This window comes from Lepus europaeus, chromosome 12 (genome assembly GCF_033115175.1).
Source record: "Lepus europaeus isolate LE1 chromosome 12, mLepTim1.pri, whole genome shotgun sequence".
NCBI lineage: Eukaryota > Metazoa > Chordata > Mammalia > Lagomorpha > Leporidae > Lepus > Lepus europaeus.
In genome coordinates, this window is record NC_084838.1 from 41,163,609 (window position 1) to 41,180,817 (window position 17,209).

At 49.6% G+C, this 17,209-nt stretch overlaps 1 protein-coding gene across 1 annotated transcript; it reads left to right on the forward strand.

Moving 5' to 3' along the window:
- Positions 1 to 13,525, forward strand: BAG1 (BAG cochaperone 1). Its single transcript, XM_062206748.1, has 8 exons — positions 1 to 10; positions 265 to 735; positions 1,908 to 2,036; positions 4,250 to 4,332; positions 8,006 to 8,119; positions 11,069 to 11,176; positions 11,984 to 12,046; positions 12,559 to 13,525. Exons 1-8 carry the CDS (start codon positions 1 to 3, stop codon positions 12,646 to 12,648), a joined length of 1,068 nt encoding a protein of 355 aa, XP_062062732.1. The 3' UTR covers positions 12,649 to 13,525.
- Positions 13,526 to 17,209: the final 3,684 nt, after the last annotated feature.

The window sequence follows — 17,209 nt, forward strand, 5'->3', positions numbered from 1 at the left end:
ATGCGCAGGCGCAATGTGACTGAATGAGTTTCCCGATCCTTTTTCCGGGTTTTCGGCTTGGCCTTCCGGGGAAGGAACGCCCGTGCACTGGGGAGGGCAGGGAGGAAGCCTGGGGGGCGGGGCTTCCGTGACGTAGCGGGCGGGGCTTCATGTGTGCAGGGCGGAGCCCCGTTTCGGTGGGTGGGGCTTGGAGGGGAGGCTTCAGCGGATAAGGCGGGTCTGGAGCCGGCCGGCTCTGAGGGGCGTATCCGGTGGGCCGGGGAGGGGCGGGAAGCAGCCGGGCGGGGTTGCGGGACGCGGCGCTCAGCTCCCACCGCTGGGCGGTCAACAGCGCGGGCCTGGCGGAGCGCGGCAACGCGCGGAGATCGCGAGGCGACCGGGGCCAGCTGGGCCCCCGGCGGCGCGCCCCTCGGCCCGGCCGGGAGCCGCGCCAGTCGGAGCCCCTGGCCGAGGGCGGCCAGCCAGCTTCTCAGCGTCCATCCCTCCGGAGAGCAGCCGGGGGGCATGAGCGACCCACCAGGGGCGCCGCCGCCGGCGCTCGCAGGCCGCGGGTGAAGAAGAAAGTCCGTACCCGCTCGGCCCGGAGCGAGGAGGCGCCGCGAGACGAGGAGGCGCCCCAGATCGAGGAGGCGCCCCCGGCCGAGGAGGTGACCCCAGACGACGTGATCCAGGCGGAGGAGGTGACCGCGACCGAGGAAATGGCGGCAGCCGGGCTCAGCGTGACCGTCACCCACAGTGAGCGCCGGCCGGCGGGGTGGGCTGGGTGCGGGCTCGAAAGGCCTGGCCACGAGTCCTCCGGAAGCGGCTCCCTGGCACTTGTCCCTGCGTCCGGGAGTGTGGGGTCTCGGCTCCGCCCGTGGCGCCGACTTCTGTGGGACTTGTGGCCGGGACCTTTGGCCATTTGTTGAGGCCTTGGTGTTGCGTGGGCCTGACGGTGTGTGTGTTATCGCGGGTTCTGTGTCCTGCCTGTGTTTGGCCATGTTGCGTCCGACTCTGCCGTGTCTGGACAGCTGCGCGTGTGAGGAATCTGAACTTGGTGCTCGGCCGGGCGTTTGCTATTTATTGTCTTCAGAGTGTGTCTGTTGCCGCCTGATTGCGGTCTGAGTGGGCCGTGGGGCCCCGCGCGACACTCTGGGCACCGGGCTGTTGGAGTTAGCTTCGGAGCGGAGGCCGCCAGGTTTCCTCAGAACCACCCTAGGGAACCCCGGAGGGCCTCTGGGTCCTGCAGCTTTGAATGACCTTGGGGCCTATGTCTCCGGTTCTTCTCTCTGAGCTGCTGGCAAAGCTCAAGTCCTGGTGCAATGCACAGGACACAGGCTCCATCTTACTGTCCACCCACCTGGAGAGGAGTTGGCACCTCTGCTTCCAAACGAGATTCTCTGCTGTTGGTACGCATTCATTTTTGGTTTTGCACAGTGCCAAGCATGGGTGTACCTGTGTGGGCCCAGTGGCAGAGACTGGGAGGAAAACAGACCCTTGACAGCAAGGGAGACAAGGCCAATACAAGGGTCCCAGGAGGGAGACAGGTGGCTGGTGATGCAGAGTACGGCCTTGGGAATCAGCTAGATGTCTCCAAGGCAGCTCTTAACTGACCTGAACTGGCAGTTTGTTTATAACAGGTAGTACATGCTTTGTGGAATTGTTCTTCATGTATGAAACGAGTCTAGTAAGCCCCGTGTGTCGGTACTTCACATGCTAGCGCTCATTCATGTTGTTAGCTGTCACATGAGAGGAAGCAAAAATTCTGGAGCAGGTCACCAGAGGCGAGCTGGGTTGACGGGGGCAGGCCCTTTGCAGTTGGGAGCATATGAGCTGGGCCTTGGAGGCTGGTACCCGGTTATAATAAAATGTCAGCCTCTATTGGTCGATGTGAAATAGTTAACCTCCATCCTCTTCTGTCTCCTCAGGCAACGAGAAGCATGACCTTCATGTCATCCCTCAGCAGGGCAGCAGCGAACCAATTGTCCAAGACCTGGCCCAGGTTGTTGAAGAGGCCATAGGGGTTCCACTGCCTTTCCAGAAACTCATATTTAAGGGTAGGTATCTTTTCCAGCTTTGAGCCCTTTTGGCTAAAGGATAGATTTAAAACTGCTTAACCTTACCTGAAGGTAACACTTTCCATTTCCAAACTGGGACAGTGTATATGTGTGTATTCATTCATTCCCTCAGCAAATATTTATTGAAGGCCTGCTATGTATTGGACACGTTCAGTCACCTGGACAGGTGTCTGATTTGAAGCCACATGATGGCTGCAGAAATATCATCATTTTTTTAAAGATTTATTTATTTATTTATTTGAGAGGCAGAGCCAGAGAAAGAGGTCCTCTTTCCGCTGGTTCACTCCCCAAATAGCCACAATGGCTGGAGTTAGGCTGGAGTTGGCATGATCCGAAGCCAGTAGCCAAGAGCTTCCTCTAGGTCTCCCACACGGGTGCAGGGACCCAAGGATTTGGGCCATCTTCCACTGCTCTTCCAGACCCTAGCAGGGAACTGGATTGGAAGTGAAGCAGCTGGGACGCAAAGTGGCACCCATATGTGATACTGGCACTGTAGGTGGCAGCTTTACCTGCTATGCTGCAGCACCGGCCCCAATCTTGCCATTGTTTGAGTGCTTGGTCAAACTAACCAGGCTAAGTAAGCTGCTCTCCATTATAGGTTCACATGGTGCTACCTACCACTTCTGCATAACTTGTAATGAAATACAACATTATTATTAAATAATTGTTTTCTTAGTTGCTTAACATCTAATTTCTTTGTTAGAATAACAAAATCCATAAGGGCAGAAGTACTGCCTTGTTTCCAGTACACGGCATTGTGCCAACTCAGAGAAGGTTTTTTTTTATTTTTATTTTTATTTATTGAAAGGCAGAGAGAGGCAGAGATCTTCCATGCACTGGTTCACTCTCCAAATGGGTGCAATAGCTGGGGCTGGTCAGGCCAAAGCAAGATATCCAGAATTCAATCTGTTTCCCATTGGATTGCAGGAACCCATGTACTTGAGCTACCCAGGATGTACATTAGGAAGCTGGAACCGACAGTGGAGCAAAAACTAGAACTCAGACACTCTGATAAGGGGTGCAGGCATCCTAAGTGTCATCTTTAACCATTGCACCAAACACAGGGTTTTGAACAAACTTATGGCTTGAATATTGCAGGTCCAGTAGATGATGCCTTTTTCTGCTAGGACCTACGCCCTGCCCACCTCTGTCCTCTGTCATCCCACTCACATGGAAACCCTTGATTCTGGTGTCTGATGGGGTAGATTTATCCCATTGGGTGCCAGTCCTTATAAAGAATTTAGTAATAAGGAGCAATTTATTATTTCATAGCACAACTGCTTATCTTTTCTTTTTTAAAATATTTTATTTAAAGATTTGTTTTATTTAGCAGGCAGAGTGACAGAAGGAGAGACAGAGAGATCAATCTTCCATTCACTAGTTCACTCCTCAAATGGCCATAGTGGCCAGGGCTGGGCCAGGCTGAAGCTAGGAGCCATGAACTCCATCTGGGTCTCCCATGTGTGGTGGCAGGAAGCCAAGCACTTGGGGTTTCTTTCATTGCCTTCCTAGCGCATCAGCAGGGAGCTGAATCTGAAATGGAGCAGCCAGAACTCCAACCAGCACTCCAATATGGGATGCTGGCTTTGCAGGCTGTAGCTTTACCCACTGCACCACAATGTGGATTCCCTTTTTCTTTTTAAAACATTTCATTTCTGCATTATGAAAATATTAGATATTCATGTTTCAGAATAAAGAAAGGCACAAAGAAGAAAATGTTCCCCTGAATAAAGCCCCTCATAACACTTTATAATACTTTTTTCTTATAACATTATTATTCTTATATATTATATATATAATATATATATTATATATTATTTCTTATAACATTATTATTCATTATGGCATTGAAAATTCTTGGGAAAAAAAGGAGCTTTGATGCCTATAAAGTCTTCATTGGTTTGGTTAATCGGTCTCCTATTCCTACATATATGGTTCTTTCCACTTTCTCACTATCATGAATATGATTGTATTGAGCGTTATCATATAGTTATTGTGCAATCACATGTCTGGTATTTATCCTAAATATCTAGAAGTGAATTTACAAGTCAAGATACTCTCTAAAAAGGTTATACCAATTTATCCTTGTCTCATTAGTGAATACACTTGTCTATTTCCTGTATACTTGCTAAAAATCTATGTTCAGTGTTAAGCGTTTTTTACAACTCAGCATACCTATCTCCTCTTTTCAGGAAAATCTCTGAAGGAAATGGAGACACCATTGTCAGCACTTGGAATACAAAATGGTTGCCGGGTCATGTTAATTGGGGAAAAGGTAAATGGCTTTTTCTACCAGAATTCCTGAGACTCGTATGACTGAAGTCCTTTGTGTGTGGTTCTGTTAAGAAGGACAGAGTGGGGACCCAGATTCTGCACCGGTGCAGTGCCTCTCTAAGCAAGCACAGTCTGTTTGTCTGATGGGATTGCCAGCTTGGCTGTTCCCGTGCCCTCCTGCTCCTGTGGATCAGGCTTTTTGCTCCAGGACTTAGGAGCTGCTGTGCCTCCTCAATAATGTGGCTTTGTCTTGGTGGTGCAATCTCTGTCTGGTTAAAACAGTGTCTGGGACAGCCTTCTTTCTTTTTTTCCTGGCTTAATAAGGACTTGTTTATTTTGAGAAAAAGGTCCCGCAGTATCAACTTTAGAAAACTATTACACTACTTTTTTTCTAGAGGGTGCATTTGACAAGCCGACTTTCATTCACAAAAGTACATTGTTGTAATTGCGTTGAATAGTCCCACACAGCGCTCTTACATGGGGTAGAACACACACATCTCTTTTTTTTTTTTTTGACAGGCAGAGTTAGACAGAGAGAGACAGAGAGAACGGTCTTCCTTCCGTTGGTTCACCCCCCAAATGGCCGCTATGGCTGGCACTGCACCGATCCAAAGCCAGGAGCTAGGTGCTTCCTCCTGGTTTCCCATGCAGGTGCAGGGCCCAAGGACCTGGGCCATTCTCCACTGCCCTCCCGGGCCACAGCAGAGAGCTGGACTGGAAGAGGAGCTACTGGGACAGAACTGGTGCCCCAACCAGGACTAGAACCTAGGGTGCTGGTGTCACAGGCAGAGGATTAGCCTAGTGAGCCACGGCGCCGGCCACACACATCTCTAACTCAAAGCCTTTTTCAGGTGCTACTCTTGCAGTTAGGGAAGCAACTACTGAACTGGTATATGAATGGGAAGAACTGTACTCCTTGCATTGACAAGAGATTATTTTGGAGACAGTTGATAAAAACCATACATTCTTTTTATTGCTAACTCATAAAGAGGTATCAAAATTAAAAGCAACAAATTACAGGGCAAGACTTAACAAAACTACTAGGGGCATCAAAGGAAGTGAAAATGGGACCAGGCACAAGGCAATATGAATTAATGAACAAGGGAGTGAACTCTGCAAAGGAGTTAATTGGCTAAAATAAACCTGTAAATATTAAAAATAAGTCCCATGTGCCAGTTTCAACAGCCTTTCTCCCTTCACTCTTTTGCTAAATCCTCCCACAAAGGGAGAACCTTCTTCGACTGAAAGGGCTGGTTCAGACTCAGTTCTTGCCTGGGAGCCAGTGGGTGACAGGAAAGGGTGGTGACGGGTGAGGGTAGTTGCCCTGAGGTGCTGAGAGGGCTGTGGCAGCCCTGCATTGTGACACAGTGGAACTCTTGAGCATGTGAAGTTTCCTGAGCTGGCTGAGTGGACTGGGGCCAGAGATTAGCAAAGTGGGGCCAAAGAAAATCTAATACAGACTTGGAACTGTCAGGAGACTTGGCCGCAGAGAGGAAGGAACGATTTGGGAGAGTGTAGCAAAGCAGGAAGCCGCTGGCCCTGGCCACCCGCTGTTTAGGTGAGAGAGGAAAGATATTCTAAATGTCAGAATAGTGAGGGGCAGGAGGCATAGTTTTGTCATCTCTCTCACAGGGTCATGGTAAGGTTTAGAAAAGTAGTATGGTCAGGCGTTGAGCCACTACTTGGGATGTCTGCATCCTGTATCTGAGTACCTAGGACTGTGTCTCTCCCTGTTTCTTATCCAGCTTCCTGCTAAAGTGCACCCAGGAAACAGCAGATGAGGGTCCCTGCCACACCCACGTGGGAGACCTGAATGGAATTTCTGGTTCCTGGCCGCGACCTGGTCCAGCCTAGGCTGTTGTGGGCATTTAGGGGGTGAACCAGCAGATGGAGGATTGATCTGTGTGTGTGTGTGTGTGTGTCTGTCGTTCTGCCTTTCAAAAAAAAAATAAAAAATAAAATGTGACACGTTTAGGATAGTGACTGGCAGGGCCAGTGTTGCAGCATAGCAGGTTCAGCTGCCACTTGAAACATCAGCTTCCTATATTATAGAGACCTGAATGGAGTTACTGGCTCCTGGCTTTGGCCTGTTGCAGCCATTTGGGCAGTGAACCAGTGGATGGAAAATATCTCAGTCTGTCTGTCTGTCTATTTCTGATGCTCTGCCTTTCAAATATATATATTTTTTTTAATAAACAGGTAGTGATTGTGTGTAGGGAATGTTCAGTAACCATTTGCTGTCATTATCCTCATTATTTTAAAATAGAAAACTGACGGCTGGCGCCGTGGCTTAACAGGCTAATCCTCCACCTTGCGGCGCCGGCACACCGGGTTCTAGTCCCGCTTGGGGCGCCGGATTCTATCCCGGTTGCCCCTCTTCCAGGCCAGCTCTCTGCTATGGCCCGGGAGGGCAGTGGAGGATGGCCTAAGTCCTTGGGCCCTGCACCCCCGCATGGGAGACCAGGAGAAGCACCTGTCTCCTGGCTTCGGATCAGTGTGATGCGCCAGCCACAGCGGCCATTGGAGGGTGAACCAATGGCAAAAAGGAAGACCTTTCTCTCTGCCTCTCTCTCTCTCTCACTATCCACTCTGCCTGTTAAAAAAAAAAAAATAGAAAACTGACTTAGAAGCCAACAGTAAAAGTATAATAAAAGTCTGCCGGCCTGGCGCCCTGGCTCAACAGGCTAATCCTCCGCCTGCGGCGCCGGCACACCGGGTTCTAGTCCCGGTTGGGGCGCCGGATTCTGTCTGGTTGTCCCTCTTCCAGGCCAGCTCTCTGCTATGGCCCGGGAAGGCAGTGGAGGATGGCCCAAGTGCTTGGGCCCTGCACCCCATGGGAGACCAGGAGAAGCACCTGGCTCCTGTCTTCGGATCAGCGCGGTGCGCCAGCTGTGGCGGCCATTGGAGAGTGAACCAATGGCAAAGGAAGACCTTTCTCTCTGTCTCTCTCTCTCTCCTATCCACTCTGCCTGTCAAAAAAAAACAAGTCCGCCTATCTTGCCCTCCTGGACCCCTTGCTGTAGTTCACTGTAATTTATTAACCCGCCTGACTTCAGTCTGGCCGTTGATCACCCTGGGTCTGATGCTGAATCTGTTCTCTGAACTTGAGCTGTCAGGACCCTCACCAGAATGTTTCCCTCACATCTTCTCTGTGGCCTGAATCTCTGTAAATAGGATTTTTTTTTTTTTAATTTGACAGGTAGAGTTATAGACAGTGAGAGAGAGACAGAGAGAAAGGTCTTCCTTCCTTGGTTCACTCCCCTAATGGCCGCTACGGCCGGTGCTGCACCGATCTGAAGCCAGGAGCTGGGTGCTTCCTCTCAGTCTCCCATGCGGGTGCAGGGACCCAAGCACTTGGGCCATCCTCTGCTGCCCTCCCAGGCCACAGCAGAGAGCTGGACTGGAAGAGGAGCAACCGGGACTAGAACCCAGGGTGCCTGCACCGCAGGTGAGGATTAGCTAAGTGAGCCATGGCACCGGCCTGTAGGTAGGAAATCTTAATCTTTATGTATAATCCTTGACTTGGTCTCCATGAAAACCAGGAAACCACAAAAGCCAGTTAAGACCACTCTGTAGGGGCGTGGTTCATCTCAGTTATGGTCAGATTTTTTTTGCCAAATGGAGGCTACTGTGCTTGGTGGTTATTGACTTCATTTTATTGTTAAATACTTTAGAACTGTCCAGAGGAAGAGGTTGAACTAAAGAAGTTGAAGGATTTGGAGAAGTCTGTGGAGAAGATAGCCAGCCAACTAGAAGAGTTGAATAAAGAACTTAGTGGAATCCAACAGGTAACCTCTTTCCTGAGCTTCGGCTTACTACCTTCTATAAGAACTTTGTGGATATAATGTGCGATTTAGAGTTGGGCTCTGCAGGCAGACTCCCTGGCTTCAGATCCTGGCTCTACCTTTTCTTTTACTCTGGGCAAGTTTGTCTTTCTCTCAGATTTCTCATCTGTGAAATAGCAAGTAATAGTGTTCCCTCTTAAGAGTTGTGAGATCTAAATAACGTAGATTAAGCAATTAAGCCCGACACTAAGTGCTGTCGTTGTTATTGTCAAACCCCTGCCAGCACCCATTCATGCTCAGAGAAGAGCGTCTGCTAGGCTGGGATCATGTGCTGTCTGAAAGGAACAGGTAGCCTCCCACAGTTCAGGCTCTTGTAAAGAATGTTTTGTTGCTTGATGGAAGGATCAAGTTGAGCATGATCCTAGTGGGGTAAGGTGATCCTATTCAGTTCCTTAAATTAAGGGTGGGGTGCCGAAACCCAGTAACAATTAGGAACAGCCCAAGACCATTTATTTCCCCGATACTTGTAACATTAATGAGTACGTGTTTGTGTTTTAATTATGAAAGTAATACAGGGGGCCAGCACCGTGGCATAGCAGGTAAAGCCCACCACCTGCAGTGCCAGCATCCCATATGGGCGCTGGTTTGAGTCCTGGGTGCTCTACTTCCTATCCAGCTCTCTGCTATGGTCTGGGAAAGCAGTGGAAGATGGCCCAAGTCCTTGGGACCCTGCACCCATGTGGGAGACCTGGAAGAAGCTCCTGGCTCCTGGCTCCTGGCTTTGGATTGACTCAGCTCTAGCCGTTGAGACTACTTGGGGAGTGAACCAGTGGATGGAAGACTTCTCTCTGTGCCTCTGCCTCTGCCTCTCTGTAACTCTGCCTTTCAAATAAATAATAATAATAAAGCAATATATGTTGATAAATGAAAGTGTTAAATGCATGTACAGGCACTAATACAGAAAATAAAAATTATATATAACCATTACTAAAGCCTGAAATGTATTTTTTAATTTGATATAATGTTGTGTGTGCTTTGTAAATTTTTCCTTTATTAGATAAAAAAGTGAGGTGTGTTCCTATGTCATTGAAAATGATCATACTTTTCAAAGCTGGATAGTATTTTGTTGGTGAATGTGTCATAGTTTACCTAATCAGTTCTCTATCGTTTATCATCTGACATTTTTTCCATTATATGTAATGAATCTTTTCAAAAATATATTTGTTTAATGTTTATTTATTGTCATCTACTTGAAAGAATGACACAGAGAGAGAAAGAGAGAGATCTTCCATCTGATTGTCTATTCCCCAAATGCTCACAATAGCCAGGGTTGGACCAAGCTGTAGCCATGAGCCAGGCCCTCCATCGAGGTCTCCCATATGGGTGACAGGAACCCAAGCACTTCTACCTCCAACGCACATTAGCAGGGAGATGAGTTGGAAGCCAAGGTTGAACTCCATCCCAGACACTAGGATAGGGGATGTAGGCATCCTGAGCGGCTGATTAACCCATTGCTCCACAGCACCTGTCCCTGTAATGCTTCTTTGAATGTCCTTAAACTTAAATTTTTTTGACCATTCCTGAGTTTGTTTTTTGTTTTTTTTTTCCCAAAGATTTATTTATTTATTTGAAAGGCAGAGTTACAGAGGCAGAGAGAGAGGTCTTCCACTGACTAGTTTACTCCCCAGATGGCTGCAACAGCGAGAGTTGGACTGATCTGAAGCCAGGAGTTTTCTGTGGGTCTCCCATGTGAGTGCAGGGGCCCAAGGTCTTGGGCCATCTTCTACTGCTTTCCTAGACACATTAGCAGGGAGCTGGATCTGAAGTGGAACAGCCAGGACTTGAACCAGCACCCATATGGGATGCCAGTACTGCAGGCAGCTTCTTTACCCATTTTGCCACAGTGCTGCAGTGCTGGCCCCGCCTGACTTTTTTTTTTTTTTTTTTTTTTTATAAGATAAGTACTTTGAGTTGGAATTGCTGGGTAATGTTTAAAACTCTTGGTCCATGTTGTCAAATCTGTGACTCTTGCTCTCAGCTTTGATAAACATTTTCAGAGCTCCATACTATCCAATTCTTGCTACCAACTAACTCGTCATTGGATCCAGAAATGTGAATCAAGAGTAAGACCATTTAATAAAAATAATATGAGTGCCATTGCCATTTGTTAGCATATGTCTATGTCATGAGTCGTGTTAAGCATCTTAGTATATTCCCTCTGGGGTATATACATACCATAACTTCTGTATTAAAAATGAGGATATCTGGGGCAGGCATTGGGTGCAATGGTTAAGATGCTGGTTAGGACACCCATATCCCTGGTTGGAATGCTTGATTCTTGTGCTGATTCCAGATTCCAGCTGCTACAGAGCCTGGAGGCAGCAGTGACGGCTTGAATAGTTGAGTTCCTACCACATGAATGGTATTGAATTGAACCCACTGAATTGGGTTCTGGCTCCCACCTACAGCTCCCAGCTTTTGCTCCCAGCCTGGTCCGGGGCCATTGTGGTTATTTGGGAGAGTGAGGCAATGGGTAGGAACTCTGGCTCTCCAATAAATAACTTTTTTTTTTTTAAAATAATGAAGGTACCAAGCCATGGATGGCTTAAGTAACTTGCTCAAGACCACAAGTTGGTACATTTCAGTCAGGACTCAAGCCTAGAGCTGTCACACTCAGCCTGTGCTCTTAAGTTTGCCTCCTGTGAACCAGTAAACATTTGGGACTGGGGGCTTCACCAGAGCTAGGCCCCAGGAGGTATTTGCAGCCACAGAGGGCTGCATGAGATAGAGCAGCCTGCAGCCTGTTTTCTCAGAGGAAGTTCTGAGGCTGAGATGTGATCTGGCCTCTTAGAGCAATGGTAGACTCACGGTGTGGTCACTTCATCGGTACCGTGTATGGCGTTTCCCACTGGCCTCACGGAGCTCTTACAGTAAAGCATTATTCCCCTGCAGGGTTTTCTGGCCAAGGATTTGCAAGCCGAAGCTCTCAGCAAACTTGATAGGAGAGTAAAAGCCACAATTGAGCATTTTATGAAGATTTTGGAGGAGATTGACACCCTGGTAAGCAAATAGTTAGCTGAGAAGAACTGTATTTCTGTGACAATATTTTGGTTAACTTCACGCTTTCCATGACTCCCTCCTGTTGCATGAGCAAACCCATTCCCCAGGGACAGTGAGCATCTGCTGCTGTGTGAACACACAGAACACTCAGAGTTCAGCAAAGGGCTTGTGTCGGATGTGTGTTTGTGGGCCACATAAGAACTAGCATCTGTCATCCTCATGAAGCTGGGCCCAGGTGGCCCCTGATCTCATGGTCAGAGAAACCACAGTGCTTGCTTTTCCCTGCTCCTCAAGCCGCTGGTAGTTCCAGTGAGCTCTCCAATCCAGAATTGCACCAGACCCAGATCTTGGGAGGCTTCTGAGAGTCGCTGAGCGCAAGCAACAGTAATGATATTTCCAGCCTGATGCTTCCTCCTTGCTGGGGAACTGCTCTGTGCTTGGGATTCTGCTGAGGGGCGAAGGTGGGGACTGACAGGAGGTTGTGCAGAAGGAACAAAAGGTACGTTTCCTGGCACAGTGAGGCATGATGTGTCCAGGCATAGTAGGCAAATATAGGAAACAGTGAAAGGAGAAAGTCTGTTCCAGGTCATTTTCTGGTCATTGAGACATTGAGAACAAAGGACACTTTTACAGGGATGCAAGGCGTGGGAAGGGCCATGTAAGAAGTAGGGCCAGGGAAGCGATTCCTGAAAATGCACATCTCATTTACTTCAGTGACCTGTGACCTATTTAGTGGGCTGTGTTCCTGGCAGGTTCTCATGTCATCTTCACTAAGGATTGCTTATGTGTCAACTTACTCTTTCATAGATCCTACCAGAAAATTTCAAAGACAGTAGACTGAAAAGGAAGGGTTTGGTGAAGAAGATCCAGGTGAGTGTCAGTGTGCTGGGGTATGTGTTTATCTGGTTGCATCTGGGTAGAGTGGAAGTATGGTGTGCGGCCTGGCTTTCTTTATTTATTGCTTGTTTATCAGCATGAACCCAAAATATCAGAAAAGAGCTCCCTTCATGTCCCTGCGGTTGTATTTGAATTTAAAGTATCCAGGGAGAAGGCTCACTGGAGAACAGATAGTGCTAACACACTACAGAGTTCCAGGAGACATATTCTTGTGTCCCCTGAAGTTGTGCAATTGTGCAATTGAACTGCAGTGACCTAGTGGCCTTGTATCTTTTGGGGAATTGTTGGCTTAGAACATGGTCAGAAACCCTGGTCCTGTGCTTCCCTGCCCTCTCCCACCTCCACCTTCCCTTTCCCTTAAACCCAGGCCAGGAGCCCATCTCCATCCATGCACGAGTTCCCCAGAATGGCTGAGCGAAGAGCCTTGTGTGGGCATTGGTCGCCTGGCCCTGGCTGGCCCTCACTGCCCTGTGTCTGTCCTCCAGGCGTTCCTAGCTGAGTGTGACACAGTGGAACAGAACATCTGCCAGGAGACTGAGAGGCTCCAGTCTACAAACTTGGCCTTGGCTGAGTGATGTGCCCTGAAGAGGAGCTGTGCTACCCAGAAGAACAGTGCCACCAGCTTCTCTGGAATGGAAGTGGCCTGATTTTCCCCCGGGCTACCAGGGGCAATTGGCCAGTTGCCAACTGTGCCCCCCCTACACCAGTTCTCAGTGAAAAAGTGTCTTCGCGATCTTAAGTTAGAGCTCCTGTCTGTGTTCCCCTCTGTCTTTGAGTGGCTGTGCTGTCCAGCAGCCCACCTTTTCTGGAAAAGGCATTCTCTGCCCAACTTTCCCAGCCCTGGTGACTTCTGGGTGCTTTCTATGGGATGGGGAGAGCTTGTTTGCCCTGAGCTAGCTCCCGGTTTATAGGCTCTCCTGGCCTTCAGGTACACAAGAGCTTTCTTGCCCAGGTGATCCCATAGTCTCACAGATGGAAAAGCAGAATCACCAGAAGGTTGTAGCCACTCAGGAATGCTGACAATGGCATGGAATGGGTGTTCACCACACAGGCAGTCCCAGTGTCCCTCACACCTGGCTGGGTTGTTGGTTTACAGACCCTGCTCAGCCCCAGGCCGTGACGTCAGGCCCATTCCTGGATGAGACTTGTGATGGATGGATTTCCCCGTCCCCACGCAGCAGGTCAGAACCCGGTGCTGACTGAGTCTCTGCTTGAAACAAGGCCGCGGCCATGGCTTAGGAAGGGCTGAGACGGGGAGCCGGAGAGTAGAACAAGCAGGTGGTGAGACCAGCACCGACGAGAAGCTTCTCAGGAGTGACATGTGCTTCCTTCAAAGGCGTCTGGGCCCTGTGCCCTCATGAGTGCTATTATTTTCCTCAAGGTTGTTCTTGTCTGTTTTTTGGATCCTCCCTCTCCCCGTTGTTATTAAAAAGTTTGTATGTCCACCATCAAGCAGAAGGGTGTTTTGTGGCTCTCATATTTTCTGTTGCATAAAGTTGAGGGTGGTCCTGCATGCTAGAATTCTCCTTAGTGAGTTGCTGTCACTTTATTCATTTTCTTTAATTTTTACTTACTTTTATTTAAGGACAGGGATCTTCGATCCGCTGGTTTACTCTCCAGATGCCCACAGTAACTGGGGCTGAACCAGGCTGAAGACAGAAGCTTAGAACTCAATTTGAGTCTCACCCATGGTGGCAGGGACCCAAATAGATGACCTATCATCTGCTGCTCCTAGGGCGCACATTGGCAGGAAGCTGGAATGGTAAGTGGAACGGGGACTCTATCCCAGACACTTGAGTGGAATGCCAGCATCTCAAATGGTGTTTTGACCACAGTGCCAAGCACCCATCCCATGTCACCTCACTCTTTAGCACAGGGCCCAGGAGACAGGCTCTGAACAGGGACCCAAGTCCTTGGGCCATCATTGCCTGCTTTTCCAGGTGCATTAGTAGGGAGCTGGATCTGTAGCAGAACAGCTAGGCCTCAAGCCGGCGCTCAGCTATGGGGTGCCAGTGTGGCACGCTGTGGCTTAACCCGCTGTCACAACACCCGCCCCCTAGGCCTGAGATGATCTCCTGGGGATGGAGATGCGTGCACTCTATCCGGATCCACTTCTCCACTGCTCCACTGAGGCCTGAGTAAGCTTCCTTCTGAGGCTCTGGGGAAGTTGACTTCCCTTCTGCTGGATAGGCCCAGGAGGCTGGAGGTCCTGCAGAGGCAACTCTGTGTCAAGGTTCAAGTGCTAAGGTCACACTAGAGGCCTCCAGCTCCCCTAATTTTTTCTCAACTCTTTCTAGGAAGCCAAGTCTTTCTACCCAAACTAGATAGCCCTCAGTCCAAGAGTAACCCATCGGGTGGATTGGGACTGTGGTCCTACCTTTGCCACTCACTAGTTGAGTAGATTTAGGAGGTCAGTCTACCTCTCCTTGCCTCAATTTACTTAAACCTAAAATGGGATTAATGATACCAGCTCACAGGGTGGCTTGGGAATGCAGTGTAAGGAAGGGACTCATTTGGAGGCTGGCACGTGGTCAGCACCCCGTTTCCCTGTTCCCTATGGATGATCTTTTCAGACCTGGCTGCTGTACTGTTTTCCATTTGTACTCAGGACATGGGTCAGCTCAGAGAGGTGGTATGAGGAGTGGTTCAGCATACTGATTCTTATATATAATTTGTTTATTTGAGAAGTAAAGGTACAGACAGGGAGAGACAGAGAGGTCTTCCATCCACTGGTTCACTCCCCAAATGGCTGCAATGCACAGAGCTGAGCCGATCCAAAGCCAGGATCAGGAGCTTCTTCCAGGTCTCCCATGCAGGTGCAGGGGCTCAAGCACTTGGGTCATTTTCTACTGCTTTCCCAGGCTATAGCAAAGAGCTGGATCAGAGCTGGCACCCATATGGGATGTCAGCACCTCAGGCAGAGGCTAAACCCACTAGGCCACAGCGCCGTTCCCTTAGCATACTGATTCTGGAGCCAAACTGCTCAGGTAGAAACCCCAGCTCTACTGTTTTGCTAGCTAACCAGTCTGGGCAAGACACCTAAGCTCTGTACTTTGGTTTTCTCATCTTCTCATAGGATTGGCAACAATTCTTAATGAAATACCCAGCACCTAGTAAGAACTAGTGATGGGGGCTGGCGCTGTGGCTCACTTGGTTAATCCTGCGCCTACGGCACCAGCATCCCATATGGGCACCGGGTTCTAGTCCCGGTTGCTCCTCTTCCAATCCAACTCTCTGCTGTGGCCTGGGAAGGCAGTGGAGGATGGCCCAAGTGCTTGGGCCCCTGCACTTGCATGTGAGATCAGGAAGAAGCACCTGGTTCCTGGCTTTGGATTGGCACAGCGCTGGCCGTAGCGGCCATTTGGGGAGTGAACCAACGGAAGGAAGACCTTTCTCTTTGTCTCTTTCTCTCACTGTCTATAACTCTACCTGTCAAAAAAAAAAAAAAAAAAACTAGTGATGAACTAGTTTGTGCTATATGCCCTGTCTTCCCCTGTGGACAAAGTCTCAGGGGCCATGTGGGATATTGTCTGCCTTGGGAAGAGGCTTCTTATTTCTACAGAGAGGCTCTTGGGGGAAACTCCCCAACTGAGAGTCCCCATCCTTCATTAGACTGTTGTTGCTAAGGTTTTTTTTTTTTTTTTTTTTTGGCTTTTTCTGAGTTTCCCGGAGGCGAGAAGGGGGTGACATGGTGGGGGGACTTGCCGAGAAGTTGAACATGAGATGATTGAAATATGATCAAAACCTTATGGAGCGGGCTCTGACCAAAACTCAACCGCAAAACAGGGACAGCCTCAACTGTCTTGAGAACTGGATGTGCTCCAGGTTGTGGGGTGCACAGCATGAAAGGGCCATGTTCAATTCCATCTTTCATTAATCAAATACGTGTTGGAGTTTATTTTATGCCCCTTCTGTGCAGAGCAATGCTGGCGCTGGAAGTGGGCAAGACTCAATCCCTTTCCCTGCAGCTCTCACACAGGCTGTTGGGGCTGGGAGCTTTTTGTCCAGAACCGGCTGGGCGCTCTCTCAGCACAAATATCAGGAACTTTCCGGGAGACACTGGCTGCTGGGATCACAGCAGCAGGAGGGCAGGGAGGTGCCACTCACCTGAAGCCTTGAACTTCTGGCAGCACCACATGTCCTAGAGAGGAAAGTGCGCATCTAAGGGCAGGCAACAAGGCTCTCATAACCCTGAAAAAATCGGGGAGCTAGGAGTCCAAGCCACCCCTCAGAGAGCTGGCAGCCTCCACATTGTCAGAGGTGGACAGGCGGCTTCCTGAACAGGAAATGAAGACGTAAATGAAGACACAACACTTGTCAGGGAATCACAGTGAACCAGAAAGTTGATTAGAAGGCGTCACAGTGCTGAAAACGTGAGCAGGTGGGACAAGCCTCCAATCCCTGGGCTCCTGGCAGGCAGAGAAGGGGAAGAAGTCCAGTGCCCAACGGGTGTTTGGTATGTCTGGGGTGGGGTGGTGAAAAAGATGAAGGGGGAAAGCTAGAGTGGAGGGTGCTGGCAGGAGAGAGGACTGGAGGGTGACAGGCTGGCTCCTTCAGGGGCGGCAGTGCCCACCCTTTACCCTTCCTCCGAATCCTCCTTTCCCCAGGCGTCCAGGGCCAGGCAGAGAGCTTCCTGTTCACTAGCTCCTGGATTTTTCTCTTCCTGAGCCTCACGTTCCCCTTTGTTCTCAGAGGTGGCTCCAAGAGCCCCAGGCAGTGGGAAAGCTCTGGGTTTGCTTCGTGTTGAAGGAGGCTGTGCAAATGCCAGAGGTTTATCAAGAGACTTCAAAGATTCAGGAGCCACGTTTTTGTCTGGATGGACCCTGCAAAATCCAGTCCCTTCCTGCCGTCTGACAGATGGGGCAGCCGAGGCCTCTGGCTGGGGAATGGGGAAGGAACTTGCTCCGAATCACATGGTGATGGGGGCGGAGACAGGATGGTGAGCCTCAGGCCCGGGCCCTGAGTTCAGGACTTGCTCTTGGACCTCTCTGTGGCTGTGTCATAGGGCTGGTGTCCAGGGGCCTCGGTCCTGCTAGTTCTACCCGCTCTGCTCTGAGTATTCCCCTGAGGGCCCAGAGGGAGGCTTTGGGCTTGCTTCCTTGGTTTTACTGGGAACTAGAAGGATTTGAGACTAAG

Coding starts and splice junctions, on each gene's coding strand:
- BAG1 (XM_062206748.1), top strand. Junction 736..1,907: donor CAGCGTGACCGTCACCCACA/GTGAGCGCCGGC, acceptor CTGTCTCCTCAG/GCAACGAGAAGCATGACCTT. Junction 8,120..11,068: donor AACTTAGTGGAATCCAACAG/GTAACCTCTTTC, acceptor ATTCCCCTGCAG/GGTTTTCTGGCCAAGGATTT.